At 36.1% G+C, this 15,515-nt stretch overlaps 1 protein-coding gene across 2 annotated transcripts in view; it reads right to left on the minus strand.

Annotated features, from left to right (window-relative positions):
- pappaa (pregnancy-associated plasma protein A, pappalysin 1a) overlaps positions 1-15,515 on the minus strand; it is a 100,016-nt gene that overhangs the window by 51,745 nt on the left and 32,756 nt on the right. For both annotated transcript variants that reach the window (XM_044144866.1, XM_044144865.1), the window contains exons 8-10: positions 9,051-9,179; positions 8,855-8,946; positions 6,301-6,497 (exon numbers count right to left, since the gene is read on the minus strand). In XM_044144866.1, the coding sequence (XP_044000801.1) occupies positions 6,301-6,497; positions 8,855-8,946; positions 9,051-9,179 (418 nt within the window). The remainder of the gene's footprint in view (positions 1-6,300; positions 6,498-8,854; positions 8,947-9,050; positions 9,180-15,515) is intronic.

The following is a 15,515-nucleotide window of genomic DNA, read 5'->3' on the forward strand; positions in this document are numbered from 1 at the left end:
ACGATAGGAAGAGTAAATAATAAAACACAATTAAGAGTGCACTATGATCAGGTGTTTTCCAAGGAGTAGAGTGCATGCTCAATACTAAATCCCAGAGGACAGTAAAAAGATTCATTGATTCTTGCCGAGAAGAGTGGAGTATGAATCTCAGTTCATGTACAGCATTCTGTTTGGCATAGTGTATGTAGAAAAATGGGGCCATTTTACACAGATTCTGCAAATGTACAACATATGACCTCTATTATCAATACAAAAAGGATACTTTAATTTAACAAAAGTGGCAAAAATATGAGTGCTGTTTCAGCAACATTTAGTCAAAACATCACAGTTATACTTCCATTACTATAAATAAATAGTACTGTTATCGGGAAGAGCACCAAAGCCACCTGGCCTGGTCTTTTTGATTCCAAGTAAAATCTGACCAAGAAAGAATGACTAATTGCTCCGTAATGCAGTGGAACCAAAAATAATTGTTAAAATTGCAAGTGAGCACCTTGGGAAATGACAAACATATTTTTTCTTAAATGTCCCAAAAAGACGGATATTTGATTTTGACAATGCAGTTCACAGAAGAGTTTTATTTATTTATTTATTTGCAGAGATAAGTGTTCAGGTGAGCGAGATGCTTATGGAGAGTCATCTCATATCAGCAGGTGGCACTTAAATAGAAAACAATCAAAAATATTAATTTTAAATCTGCTTTTTCTCAGTGTTTCTTGTATTTTTACTAGTGTGTCCGAGACCGCCACTGTTGATGGTCTGAAGAACACCATCCCTGATACATCTTCAATACATTCACACATGGGTTTAAGATACTCAGAACATGGCTGGCTTTGGTTAAATAGTGAAAATAAAAAATGTGTAAAACCCATGAGGTACCCGAAGATTTATTAATTTGTTGGACAAGCATTATTGAAAAACATAACTGATTATTTACTATGGAAGCTCTGAGGTTACAATTTGACCTAAGAAGTTAAAGTTTAAATCTGTTTTGAATAGGCAAGTTCTCACTTTCAAAAAAAAAAACATTCACAATTACATTAGACAGAAGGTGAGCAACTAAGCTTCAAAACACACACAAACACACGCCCTTGCACATAGTTACACACATGGTCTTAATATCTACCAGCTGGGTTGTCAACTGGAGTTCGGCAGACACAAACTGGTGTTTGTAAATCACCACTTCAGATAAAAGGAGACTAAAGCATCTTAAGCCAAGGGGAAACCGAATGGGATAAAGAGAAAGTGAGAGTGCAACTGTCAGATTCACTGCCCTAAAGTTATGTCTGTACTGTAAAAAGACTCCCTAACAACATAAAGTGAAACAATAAACTTAAAAAGCAGGAAACACATAAGGGAGCTGTTAGCAAAGGCAAAGAAATTATGTCAATAACCCTTCTACTGTGTAATGCACATCACCAGCAGACTCTCTCTATTGGGTTTTTACAGTTTCCACGTATGCAACCTAGTAAAAGTCAGAATTTAAACATACATATCTTGGGAGCATGAAGCACCTTATATGGCTTAAATTTTCACTCAAACATCTTCAGACTTTGGAAAGCACCTTTTTAGGAAGCAAGTCAATAATCTCACAGATACTTCTTCAGATATGGTCCAAATGTGTTGAAAGTCTTTTAAAGCAGAAAATTATAAGAAAAAAATTCTATACAAAAATTGTCTAACTCCAGAAATGAGATATTGGTCCAGAAATTAGAGACAAAGATTAGCTCACTTAAAATATTACCTGTTACTGATTTCCCATAGCTATTCAATCTGAAGCATAGATGAAGTAATCTTTCATTGTATATTTATTGCCTAATTTCTGATTTGGTTATGTCACAACTATTAAGGTGAAGTACTAAGCTAGTTTCTGGAACACAGCAGCCACTAAATGAACTTGGGAATGATTCACCTAACTGACAGGCCTATTGATCCAGAGCTGACTTTAATAAATGCCAGGAAGTTGCTCATTGTTGTTCTGTTTATTTGTCATTTTATTTTCCACTGGAGCTTTTAGCTCTGTGTGCCATGACACGTGCTTGATTTGGGAACATTACCTAGGGAGTACACAAACACACTAAATTTAAGAATTAGCAATGCTAATCAATTTTATTTTTTTTTTTACAATAATAGTAAAAGCCAGAATTAGCACTTTCAGTATTGACAGAGTGTCAATAACCTTTCTTAAAGAAAATTTGATATTAAATAGTGGTCACAAAACCTTGAATGATTTACGTTATGTTTCAAAGTATGGAAAGTGAAAGAAAACACCTAGCTTTTCATAACTTATTATTAATTTCAAACAGCTTTTCTTACGTAGGTGAAAAGCCTAATTAGAATGATTATTTAGTGATGGAAACTACACCGTATTACTTTCAAATATATATATATATATATTTTTTTTTTTTTTTTCTTTTCCTCTTTGCCAGTTCTCATTCTTTCTCTGATGAAGGCGTACATACACATTTAGAGCCTGCACTCGGTAAACAGTTGTGAGCATCTGTGAGACATTTGTGGCAAGGAGAAAAGAGAAACAGAGAGAAGAAAGTATGAGTTTCCAAGCACCATCCCATGGTTTACTGGAATGCTGGTAAGCTCCCGGTATGTGAGGTAATGTCCTTGCACCCAGAGCCACCCATACTTACCAAAGCTCACCGTCTCATTGTGCTAAAGCTGATGATAGACAAACTCAGTGGCAAACTGTGGAAACTAATCTTTTCAAGTTGATGTGTAGGTGCAGTTTGTCTGTCAGTCTCATCAGGAAAAACATAAGTAGCTTTCACATAAGAACTAAAGTGTGTGCAATGTCAACAAAATGGGACCTTAAAGATACTTGTGTTCAACAAAACATTGTAAAAAACTTTGTATATTAATCAATAATGTCTCACAATAAGCAGAGGATGTTTTTTTTATTATTGTATTTTTACAATATTCTATAGTGAAAAAGATAAAAAGACACAATGTTAGAGGTCTCTTTTTAATATAACCACATGCTTATGTCAGTGCCAAATGGTTGATGAGGATTTTGTGGTTTGTAGGGAATGTTAGGAAAGAGAGCAAGTCCCAGAAAAGCTGCCCTCGCTGCCCTCGCTGCCCTCTTGAAGCATAATTTCAGTTACTGTTTAAGCTTCTGTGTCTGTTAGTATCTCTCTCTCTCTTTCTCATTTTAGAGTGTGATTCAAGCTGTGTGCAAGTATCTCATTCATGTACCTGAATATCTAGCTGGAGAAGAAATAGTATAGAAAAATATCTCCCTGCAGCAGCTCCTAAGCAGTTTATTTATTCTGTCTCCAATACAAACCATTGATGTTTTTGCAATTTGAAACATAACTAGGCCAGTTAATAATGTCTAGCTATCCCACTCCCTATTGTGCATCTCATATGTTTATTTGAAATTCCAAGGTAGTTTAATTTTACATATGACTTGCCTTTTGTGTGGCAGCACTTAAGGCTTATCCCTTCTGTTGCTAATGTATAATTAAAGCTCCATTGAGAGATTGTGAGGGCAGTAGCATTCTCTGGAGAAATCACTCGGTTTGATGTTTAATCTTGGTGTTTGAATGCAAATGCAGACTCCCCACTTCCACAAGTTCCTCAACACACATATGCAAAAGTAAAGTTTTTGCACTATACATTCTTTTACTTTTGTCTACTCTTGTTATGCATGATAAAGCTCTATCAACCATTTAACAAGAGCAACCCTAAAACCTACGTCCTAATAACCCATAAACAACCTTTTAAAATTTTGGGGCCATTTTAGTCCTAATAAACTGGTGTACCCCACAAGCATAGTGGACTATTGACTGATGAACCCAAGAATATGAGAAAACATGCCCACACACATGCAAATAATTATAAACACACCAAACTAAATTGTGAGGGCCAGATCACAACTGTAATTCCCCTAAAGCATGCTGCAGAAAAGTAGTGGAGAAACGTTACGTACTGTTTTAGAGCGACAAAAATAGTACATTTCAGTCCCATATGGATTTACCTTATAAACCTATAAGGAGGCAGCACAGGGACTGTATGTATGCATGCTTGCACACATGTTTCTGGATGACTATGTAATTGTACAAGCTTGATTACCAAAGAACGAAGCCAATAAAGCAGGCTTTAATATTACTTGTCCAGGTTTTCTGATCTTTATTTTGTCTTAATTCGCAAATAGACTTTGACTCATATACGGATATTTTCATGATTCTATAAAAAGGATTAAAAGCTGTAAGGCCTTTCTTTTCTTTTGTTTTAACCCTCTTGGAGTCCTTGATCAATTCTTAGGAAGATGTCAGCTTTTTTTACATAGCCAACTCTTTTGGCTCCCATGCGGTTTTTAATTTCTTAGCATCTGTAGCTTCATATTTTAATTTTATCTAAGGTACTTGGCCACAAAATGTTATATTTTGGGTTTAGGTGCTCATTCCCTTAGAGAGATAAAATTTGGCAAAGTCCACTAACATTGAACTGCTTATGCATATGGTGGTGTCTGCTGCATCACCAAACTGTTAATCTAGTTCACAAAGTTGTGTAGCTTGGGATTTAATACTAGGTCCAATTCTCCTTAGAATGCTTATTAGGGATTTACCTTGTGTGTGTAGAAAATGTGCTGTTGTTATGATAAAGTTATTTTTACTCATAGCAAAACCACAAAAAAACAGTTGGAATGTTATTCTCTATTGACCACGGTGCAGAGTTTAACCCAGACATCTTTATGTCATGAGAAAGGATGATATAATCTGCAATACGATGTGAGTGCAGATGGCTGCACTCACAAAAGAAACCCATTTGAAAAAGGGCACTTATCAAATAGAAAAGAGATAGAGATGTTTGGCAACATCTGTTTTGTCTTAGCTGAGAGAACAGTTTTACTAACTTTTGGTAGAAGGGCACCAATATCTTGGTCACATGTTTACCAGGTGGCGCTGGATGACCAATAAATTTATGTCTGAGTTAAAACATTACATACGCAAAAAGTCTGTTTAGAGAAATATATTGCATAAAAGAAATACAATTTAGAAAATAACCTCAGCCATGGCCATTAAATCTCACTTCTTACCATTTTATTTTGATGACCCCAACTCAATGCAGCCAGTCATTTGGTCCCACCATGCAAATTGCTTTCAAACTAATTAAAATAAACTGTTTACATCAGCACAGCAAAGCTGTTTTGGCAGGCATAACTCTGGCATAGCACTTCATATTCTCAATAAAACTGTAGATCACATTTATTTTGCTTATTCTCCTCTACATTACTCAGATTTAATCACATATATTTCCATTATTTGTATCTATTTTAACTAAGATTCATTCAAATAAACAAAATAAAATAGCTTTCAAAACCTATACGAGGCTTCTGAAAACTTAAATCGAGCGCTTAAGGCTATCTGTTGCCCTTGGATATAGACAAACTTTTGTAAAACACAAAAGAAATTTAGCGTTGCTTGAAATTTTCCGTTAAATGACATGTAGCTCCACAGCTGCATCTGACAAGTTGTTGTAACATTAAATCAATGCATTGTAAATGGCATGTAACCATCAAATAGTTGTTCTGTTGATTCACAATTTCTAATGCAATAGATGCATTTTTTTGAAGCATAGTTGATTTTCAGGTTAGTTTTGTCATGAGAAATTACCACCCACTAGAGCAAAACTATTTCCACAGATCCTGGGAAGAATGTAGCAGGTAGATGTCAGATGCATAAAAGGGTACTTTTTTTCTCTCCAAATGAAAATATTGTATAAGATTAATGCAGATGGGAATGTGGATATTAAATGATAAAAAAAAGAAGTGATCAACCACACACCACAATAGATGTCAAGAAAAGAATCTCAGGAAGAAAAAAGTTTTTTTTTTTTGTTTTTTTGTTTTTTTTACATTGTTCATGAAATCAATTTACTCAGTTTTAAGATGTGGAGGCATGTCACTTCCCTTTGTGTTATGTGTGTTATTGTGTGACATAGAAAAAATGCCTGAACACTGTAAGGCCAGATGACCTCAGAATCATAATCAGTCTTTACTGTCATTGTACAGTAGCGAAACAAAATGTGTTTCTGTGCAGCCCATCCACAGACAAAGGTAGATGAGTGCTTGAGGCTGCAGCCATTATAGGAGGTCCTGCCCCTAATTGTTCTGAATTTTAACAAATATTTTACTTTTCCTAGAACAGTTTTTAACTGATTGTAGCTTATTTTATGATGCATTACCTTGACCACTTTTATATTATTGAGTGTCACATTACACTGAGGTAATGTGACATTGATAATGAACTTAATCTTGCACATTTTTCTGTATGAACTGACCTTAGTAACAGCAGGATACCCAGCAGCCACATCCCCAGAGCAATATGGCTTTTCTTCATGGGAGACATCAACATGGGAAGCCCACTGGTCTAAGAAACCACTGGGTGTATAGAGGCCACAGTCTCTCACACCCGTTTCTCTCTCGAAGTCCTCGCACACCCCATCGCCGTCATAGTAGTAGCACATGCTTGGCTCTTCTGAGAAGGATACAGGAAATGTACATTTCAAACAGGTTTTTAATTGTAAATACCATTTTTTACAGTACCAATCAGGATTTATTTTTGTCAGCCACTTTCTTTGTCAAAACAAACCTGCAAAAAAAAGACAGGAAATTACCATTTCCTGCCTTTTGTATTGTTTTATTTTTTTACCTATTTTCAAGTGCATTATGTTAACACTATTGCACTGCTACGTATCTTATCATATATGTCTGCATTTAATTTTTTAATTTTTTTTTTTTGCCTAAACATGAAGAAATAAAGAACATTTTGTGGAACATTACATGCCACCACATGAATAAAGTATGGATTTTGCCTGTGGTGGGGTCCTGTTCTATATAGTGCAAGAAGATAGTAAAAATTATAGCATACTTTTGTGTATGGACACACTATAGGTCACTTTATGTTATGTTACACTTTTTGTTTTTAGTCACGTGCAGATTACTTCTAGATCCCTTTACAAGTAAGACCGCATTTAAGGCGCATATTTGAATTTTGGGGCTACATAAAGGAAATTGAATTACATTATTGGGTAAATAGATTTTATGTATGCTATTATTTGATGTTTGCATATGGAAAAATAACAAAGGTGTATATTTGTGTATGGATATGACAATTCAAAAATAAATACATGTCTGTAATTTCTCAACATTCAAATCAATTTCCATGATTTTCAACAAAAATATTTCCAGAATTCACAACTTTGACATTCTAAAGTACATTTACTGGACATCTTCCATCCCTTTCTAACTCTTATGTGTGACCACACAGAGCAGTAACACAAAACCCCAATAACGCATCACCTGAGGTATTACTTTATCAAAAACGAAGATGAAGAGAAGAGGATGGGAACGGTGAATTTAGATGTACTAGAGAATCCAAGTGTATGTTAGGGTCTTGAAAGGGGAGCAAAGAAGAATGTAAGGGAGAGCATAAGTAAATGAAATCATGAAAGAACACAACACAAGAGGAGGAGAGAAGAAGCAGTACAGACAAAGTCAAGAGGCAAAAGAAAGATACAGCAGTATTTTTTCCAGACATCCCACCCGGAGTTAGGGTCTGGAACTGAAAGCCTGTGTATTGGAGGAAAGGGGAGTGAAGCAGGAAGGTTGCCTGGGCCCCAGTGGTCTAAGCTAAAGCAGCGTCAGCCGGTGGGGTTCCAGTTAGGGGGAAAGGCGGTATTCTGTGCCAAGTTGGCCGGGTCCTCCTCCTTGAAATTCCAGCCATCTCCAGCACGGCCAAAAGCTCAAGTCAGTTTTGTGCTCTGGCAACGGTGAAACGAGGGGCTACTGAGGGGGCATATAGAAGAGCTTTCTGCCACTCACTAAGCAGAAACAGGCAAATAAGTAGGCAAGAAGAGAGAGCGAGACAAGAGGAAGTTCAAATAGTGTCGGATGAAAAGTGTACGAACAAAGGGCAATGTGTGAGCTGAAGAGAGAGCAGTAACAAGTTCAGGAAAGGAACGATGCATTCATATTGTATTTGGATTTGAAGAGGGATACAATAAACAGATAATAGAAGAGTAGGAAGGTGACTGAGTGCATCAACAAGAAGGAAAGACCTCCAGTAGGAGGGAGAAGGGCGGTTACTGGCTGAAAATCAAACTATAGACACAATATTGCATTAAACATGATTGGTTGTTAGCTTTGTTAAGTATTTAAGCTAACCTAGATTTGACTAAATGTAATGGAGTTAGCAGTAAAAGCAAAAATAGCCTTTATTGTCAAAATGTGGGGAAATTCTGGTTTACCAGCAGCATCAAGATAACTTCACAGAAAATATCAAAGTGTTAAAATATACAAACAAAAACACAATTAACAACAATAAGAATACTATACTATAATATACTATACTATACAAATACTGGGCAAAGGATGTGAAACTGAGTAGGATGATGTTTTGTTTTTGTGGGGGGGGTTTTAATATATGTAATGTGGTTGTGAGCTGAACAATAAAAGGAAAACAGACTTAGCAACAAAGTATATTAGTGCAGATGTGTATCAACAGCAGAAAATGAGTAAAATTAATGCAAAGGATTGTGCAAATGCCAGCAGGGATGTAAACAATTTTTGATTTTGTTTTTTGAGACCATTGATGGTTATAGTAATGCATAACATAAATATCTGATAAAATTACTCTTTGTATTGGCAGGTTGATTTGCATCAAAGCCAGCAGATGGACACACCTAATTTACATTTTCTTCCCTTTTAGCAACATTTTAAACATTTGCTCAAAATTTGAATGGCATTTGGGAGGAAATATTGCTATTTACCATCATTTGCATCAGCATCAAGGCAAATATTAATTTTTAAAACAACTTAGTTCATAAGACTCACCAACACAATTAAAAAAGGGTTCCTCCTTGCACTGACTGGAACAGCCGTCCCCGTTCACAGAGTTCATATCATCACATTCCTCTCCCCTGAAACTAAAATAAAATAGAAACTGTGCTTAAAAGGTTATAAATGAGATTTTTATGTATCATTTCAATTAACAATCCATTTAAAATATATATTTTACACAAGTCCTTACCTCTGGATGTGTCCATCTCCACAATAGGGACCCCCAAGTTCATGCACCAGAGGTGGAGAGGGCTCACTCATGCCCACACGGGAGACTGTCTGGACCTGGTAGGTGTACGGGACATGCAGTACCACGTCTCTACACAGAAAGTGAAAACTAAAATCACAGAGAGTTCATATTTCCAAGTAATCAAAAATAAATCTAGTAGGGGGAAAAAAAACAGATAATAGCACAGATGCTCTGATTGATAGTGAGATTTCTTCATGTTATAACTTCAACCAACATAGACAAATGTGTATCAACAAAGACTTTACTGGTCACATGTTGAAAAGACTGCACATCCCCTTGATACAACCCATTTTTCTTTTGCTCATTTATCAAACTGTATTAGGTTATATGAGCAACAGCGAATAACAGAGTACTGATCCATTTTTTTAATATAAATACAAATACAAGGACAAAAATACAAGTAGTACCTGTAAAACATTTTTTTTGGCTAGACTAAGTTGGACTATGGAAAAATTGAGACAAAAAGTGTGATTTTATGTTATTTAGTGCATGGAAGGATGGGGTCATAATTATCTGTTATAATCACAGCTATTATCTGTGTTTTGAACACTGGTAAATGGGTGGGGAAGATATCGCTAAATGAGGTAAATGTGTCCATTGGGCTTGACATAGATTACTTCATGTGGACCATCAAGTATCATTGACTTAATTTTACAATTCCATCATCAATGCCACCGATGCAGTGACAATTAGCCCAAAATACTAAAATCCTCAAAGGAATACCATTGCATGTATCATTAGGATATGTAGTATGTTCCTAGTAGAAAAACACAAACACACACCCTCAAATGCGGTAATGGATAATATAGACAAATGAACGTCGGCCAACTCCTGTCCCCAGACCTTAACAAATAAACATAAGTTTAAACCACTATTCCCAATACAGCTATATAATCCTCAGTGTAAATGCAATTTACCACCAGGAGCAAATACTGATGCCAAGTCACTCTGACTCATCAAACTCTAGGCCAAAGTCAGCAGTTAAACCAAGGAAGTGTTTGAGTGGTGTACAGGAAAGTCATAAACTTTGATGAGCCCTCAGCATTTTTGATTTTTAGAAAAGCAGAACCCTCTCAAACACAGGCAGAACAAAAGGTTTCCCACAAAACCTCATGTACATAACAATACGTGAAACCTAAAATTTCTCATCTCAGTTTTTTGTACAAGAACACATAATTACCTTTTTTTTTTTGTTGAAGAACAAATTTAAAATTGTTGCATTTAGGTTATTGACACCAGTTTCTGGCTACTACGTCAGGTTTTTCAATTTTATTTAAAACCTTTTTGGATTTTTTTTTTTTTTTTTTACTTTTGAAGTTTCTTTTCAAACTTTTATCATGTTCATCAGTAGTAGCTCATGTAATTCCAGGTGACAATAAAACATCCCCCCTCTGTCTAATTTACTTCCTTCACTGTGTGAAGATAAAAAAGCAAAACATAGGCGATAAAAAGTTTTGTTTTTGTTTTTTGTTGCTGTTTACATAAACATGATATCAGCACTTTCATTAACATGAACACTTGTTTTTGAGGAATGAGCTATCGATTCTGAACAACTGACTCACTTTTGAAGATTAACTAGGTTTTGGAGTTTGCATTAACTGTTTTAATAAATGCATGAACAGTTGTGCAAATGTTAATAGTGAAGTGAGTAATGCACCAAAGCAACTGAGAAAAATTGGAAAACCAAGTCAGTCCTCAAAGTCTGCAAAACTTCTTCACATGTTACATATTTTTTGATTGGCAGCTGTTAAAAGTGAATCATTTTTTAACCAGGACATATGAAAGTGGCTGAACATGAACTCATTCCTTATGTATATGTTGCTTTCATATTTATTACATTTAATGATTTTAATTTGTTCAAAGCACTTCGGTGTTGATTCAGTAGTTCATGCTAAATGATGCTTTACTGCATTTTTGGTCAATAAGTGTAAAACAATGCTGAAGCTTCAACCTGTTTCTTTTTCTCTTTCTGCCATCGTTAATGCTACCAACTTGAACGTGCAGTAACCAATCTGTGCACAGTGAGAATGAGCTGAGCGCACATATCTATGTGAATGAACAATAATTTGAGGCACGTGTGTTTCAATCTCATACACACTTGCTCAATAGTTTTCTGACACACTCTCCATACTATACTGAACCATCTGTCAAACTTGAGATCTCTGCTCAGCTTTGTGAGAGCACTCACAGCTCAATCTAACAGAAGTGGCCAATCACAAGATACGACAGGTCTGAAGAACAATGCAAAAGAACTGATCACGACAGCGCAGGAGCAGATATTAAGGACCAGAGCAATAGAGGCCCAGATATAACACACTAGGCAAGATCCCAGATGCAGACTGAACAAAGAGGCCCCCAAAAGCAATTCCGTATCCCACAGCAGGGTGTTAGAAACTGGTAGGAAAGGAATACATGGAATGCCATAACAAAGCAACCAGTATAGTTCACAAAAACATCTACTCAACCTTATCTCCAGGATTTCCATGTTTTGCAGTGCACTGATCATATACCCCATGACTGTGTGTCATATTGCCCCCCTTTGGGGAAGGGTCAAAGTGCTGTTCCTCAGAGTAAGACAACTACTCAATGTGTGATTTAACCTGTTTTCAATTAGGTGCATGCTTGGTTCCCTCTGACCCAACTGCAACTGGTGATGTAAAGTGTTGCTACTTTCAGCAAGGAAGAATGAAAAAAGCAGAAACAGAAGAGATGTAACAGAACTCTATGAGTTCATCCTCCCATAGAGTTCCATACACAGGTTACATATGCATAGCTTTTAATAAATGTCAGCTAAATATAATGACTTGATATAATTTTTGAACAGCATCAAGATCACATTATTTTAAGCCACATAGAATGAATAAAGTGCCTCTTCATATATGTAGTTAAATGTGACGTATACATCTAATATGCCATAAAAGGACAATACTTATATTACATATGATCACCGTCGCAACAAATTTCATCATTACGTTTTTTTTGTTTGTTGTTTGTTTTTCCCTAAAATTTCTCCCAATCCCACAGGTGATTAGTTTTTTGTTTGTTTTTTTTGTTTTTTTGCAATCCTCGACAGTTGATTCCACTGATCAACTTTGTTCCCACAGTCTGTCACCAAGTTCTCCAGAAGTTTCTTAATGACCATTCAAATTAAATCAGGTGTGTTGGAGGGAGAAAAGCTCTAAGAAGGCAGCCAATCCATGAGTACCATGGATGTACTTTGGCACTGATTGGCTATACCCCCAAAAGTGGGAAAAAGGAAACTCTAGATATTAATTTCAGTGGTAGCGCTAAGATGATTTCCACTGTGCATATTATATTATCATCTTAAGGTATATATGGTATTTTTCATGGCTTTCAGCTATTGGGAGTTTGCTGTGGTGGGGTCCATGTAATCAGTATTTGCTTACAATCAATCTACATTTGTTAGATTGCAAAGATTGCCTGTGCACAGGCCTCTTCAGATCATCAAACAGATTGTGAATTGAACTCAGGTCTACTGTAGACACTGGCTGGGCCATTGTAAAACTGTAATCTTGTTAAGCCATTCTTTGGTTATTTTTAATAAATGTGTCGGTGCTATGCCGAGTTATGACATTTCTCATCATCGTCAGTTTTTTTTAGCAGATGTCTGAAGCTTTTATCCCAACAGTTTTTAGAACAGTTCGTAATTCTCTTCAAACTGACAAGCCCCACCCTTCAGGCTCAAGAAAACCAGTTTCGAATCATGATGCTTTTACAAACATGCTTTCCTGTAGGTGCAGAGTTCTTTGGTAATGTGCATACCTTTTGCAAAAAGAATAAACTAACTCACAGGACTAAAACATATTTTAGAGACTTCAAATGGAGTGTAGCAAAATCTTTTTGGACTTGGCTGTATTTCTTTACTAGCAAAAGCTTCCAACTTCCATCTTCCACCCTGTACAAGTGCCCAGGTATACGAAGAATGTACAATATTGTTTTCACATGTACTGCACAGAACCTGGAGCTTCTTAAATTTTGCTGTTGGACTGGGATTAATCAGAAGTCTTCTGTTTAATCCTGCACCACCCAAATTTGAATATGTATTCTGAACAATAGCTGATAATATGGTTTATCACAAAAATCTGGCATAATAACAGGAGTGTATCATATTTTACTTAACTTTAGATTTCATAGCTGTAAACAAACCATTTTATTTCTATGTACTACACCTCAGGGTATCAGCATAACTGTCACTGGTAGTTAAATATTTTGATTAAAAAGCAGGAAAACTCAGAAAAAATGTCCAATTTCATGTTTAACTGGAGGTAATTTTTTTGCCTAACTTTTAGCATTCATATATTTGGATTGAACACTTTAGAGATAGTGAGTACCTGTGAAATATGACAGGCTAGGACTCATGATGAAACCAAAAATAATCTTGGAGTGGCACTTGCTGATACATAAAATCCTATGAATCACCAACCCCACTTTTATTACTGTAAACTAGTGAGTACATAATAGAATTTAAATCATCAGTTGCCTTGTGGGTGCAAAATGTCCCCAGGGCTGGTACAAATTCATGCATAACCAGTATAAACTATCAAGAGGCAAGCTGGAATAAAAGACAATTGTGAGAGTAGAGAGACTAAATGGTGTAGGGTTGAAATAAAAAAAACGCTACTTTTTGTGACAGAAACACACTGCTTTCTGAAAAATGTTAATCTTTCCTGAACCCTGAATAATTAGTAACCTCACATCCAAGTCCTTCTGGCAAGTTTACTTACTGATGCTAATAGTAATATCTTTGAAATCCAAAGATGCTCTAATTATCATCTATGCAGCCCATGATATGATTTATAATAAACATAGTTATACTGTTTACTTTATTCAATAGAAGCCTGATACAAGAGAAATATACCATTTAAAGCAAAATTAATCTCTATATAAAAGGATGATGAAAATTGATACCAGTGGTTTCTTTTAATTTCATAGGGCATTATGATCAAATTCTGCAAGTTCTGGTTCTGCTTGCTGTCCAAGCATTATAGTTACAATTAAGAAAGGCATAATTCTTAGCAATATGATTGAATTACAATCAGCGCATACAAATGAGATGTGCATGATCTAATTTGAAAATTGTATGGGCTTTTAAAATAAATCAAACAATAAAATCTATTGGTGATGCAGTGGAAGCAACAGGTGAAGGTTCTCTCTTAATAGTCAGCAGAATTTTCAGGTTCCTGCAAATGACTGGGTTTTACCTCAGCTGAAGCAGTACGAATGAATGAAAAATCTCTCACATTTACATGGTGGTAGGTAGAATTTAAAGCCAACAATAAAGGGACTCCAATTTTGCTTTCCCATATGCTATTTACATATTTCCTCACATTTTTACCCTAAAAAGGTTGACAAAAATTGCGATCTGATGAATAGAATTAGAAGGCTTGAAAAAAATAAATTAAAAGGGTGAACAGAGTTGACTTCAGGAACAAATTGTTAAACATAGCTCCTGCCACAATCCCACCATTATGACAAAGTAAGGGGAAGGCTTACTAATCAATTGTTCAATGTCTTTGCCCCTAAAGTCACCAGATCTAGTTTTAATAAAAGACATTCAGTCTCTAAATTGATGGATGGGGCACATTATGTGAAAGATTTGAGCATAACCAGGATAGAGTCCTAATATAGACAGAGTGTGTAGTAGATGTGAAGGTGTAGGAGCTGTCCTGTGTCCTTTTTTTGCCTGGGAGGTCTCTCTCCTTATACTTTCTTGACCTCTTTATGTCTCCTTCATCACCCATTGCCATTCACCCCTATCCCCTTCCCAAGCCAAGCAATAATTTACCCCCCAACTGATACAACCACCCACTCAGTGTCTCCCTTCAAACTCTGCACCATAATTTACTGTCACCCTGACCTCCCAGCCGTTGGCCATTCTAAACAAACCACCACTCCTTGATGGGGCCAAAGGAGCCAAGATGTTAGACGTTCCTCCTGTTGTTTGCGCCGGTTTAGATGAAGGCCAATGGCTTGACAGCAAGAGGTCAATTCCCCTCACCTCTCATCCACTGTTTTGAATCCCAGGGAAACATTTTGCAGGAAGAATTAACTTTCTGTGTGGTCAACCGAAAAATTTTCAGAAGCTGGACCCAGATGATAGATAAGTCCTAAATATGTCTTTAAGAAATTTCTCACCGGCTTCATCCATCATTTTCTAAAAATAAACATGTGGTTGAGAAGAGTTAGGTAAAATACAATGGGTAAAAGTCTGATTTCCCTTTACTCTGTGATATGAATACAACACTTATTCAAAAAAAGAGTTGAGTTGCACTGTGAAGTCAAAGTTGGCACTATTATTTCATAGCTAAGAGGTTTAATATTCAAAATTCAGATGGGGAATGTGCTTGTAAATTTAAATGCTATCCCAAGGCCTGGGTTTTATCT

The sequence above is a fragment of the Gambusia affinis genome, linkage group LG17 (assembly GCF_019740435.1).
Source record: "Gambusia affinis linkage group LG17, SWU_Gaff_1.0, whole genome shotgun sequence".
NCBI classification, from domain to species: domain Eukaryota; kingdom Metazoa; phylum Chordata; class Actinopteri; order Cyprinodontiformes; family Poeciliidae; genus Gambusia; species Gambusia affinis.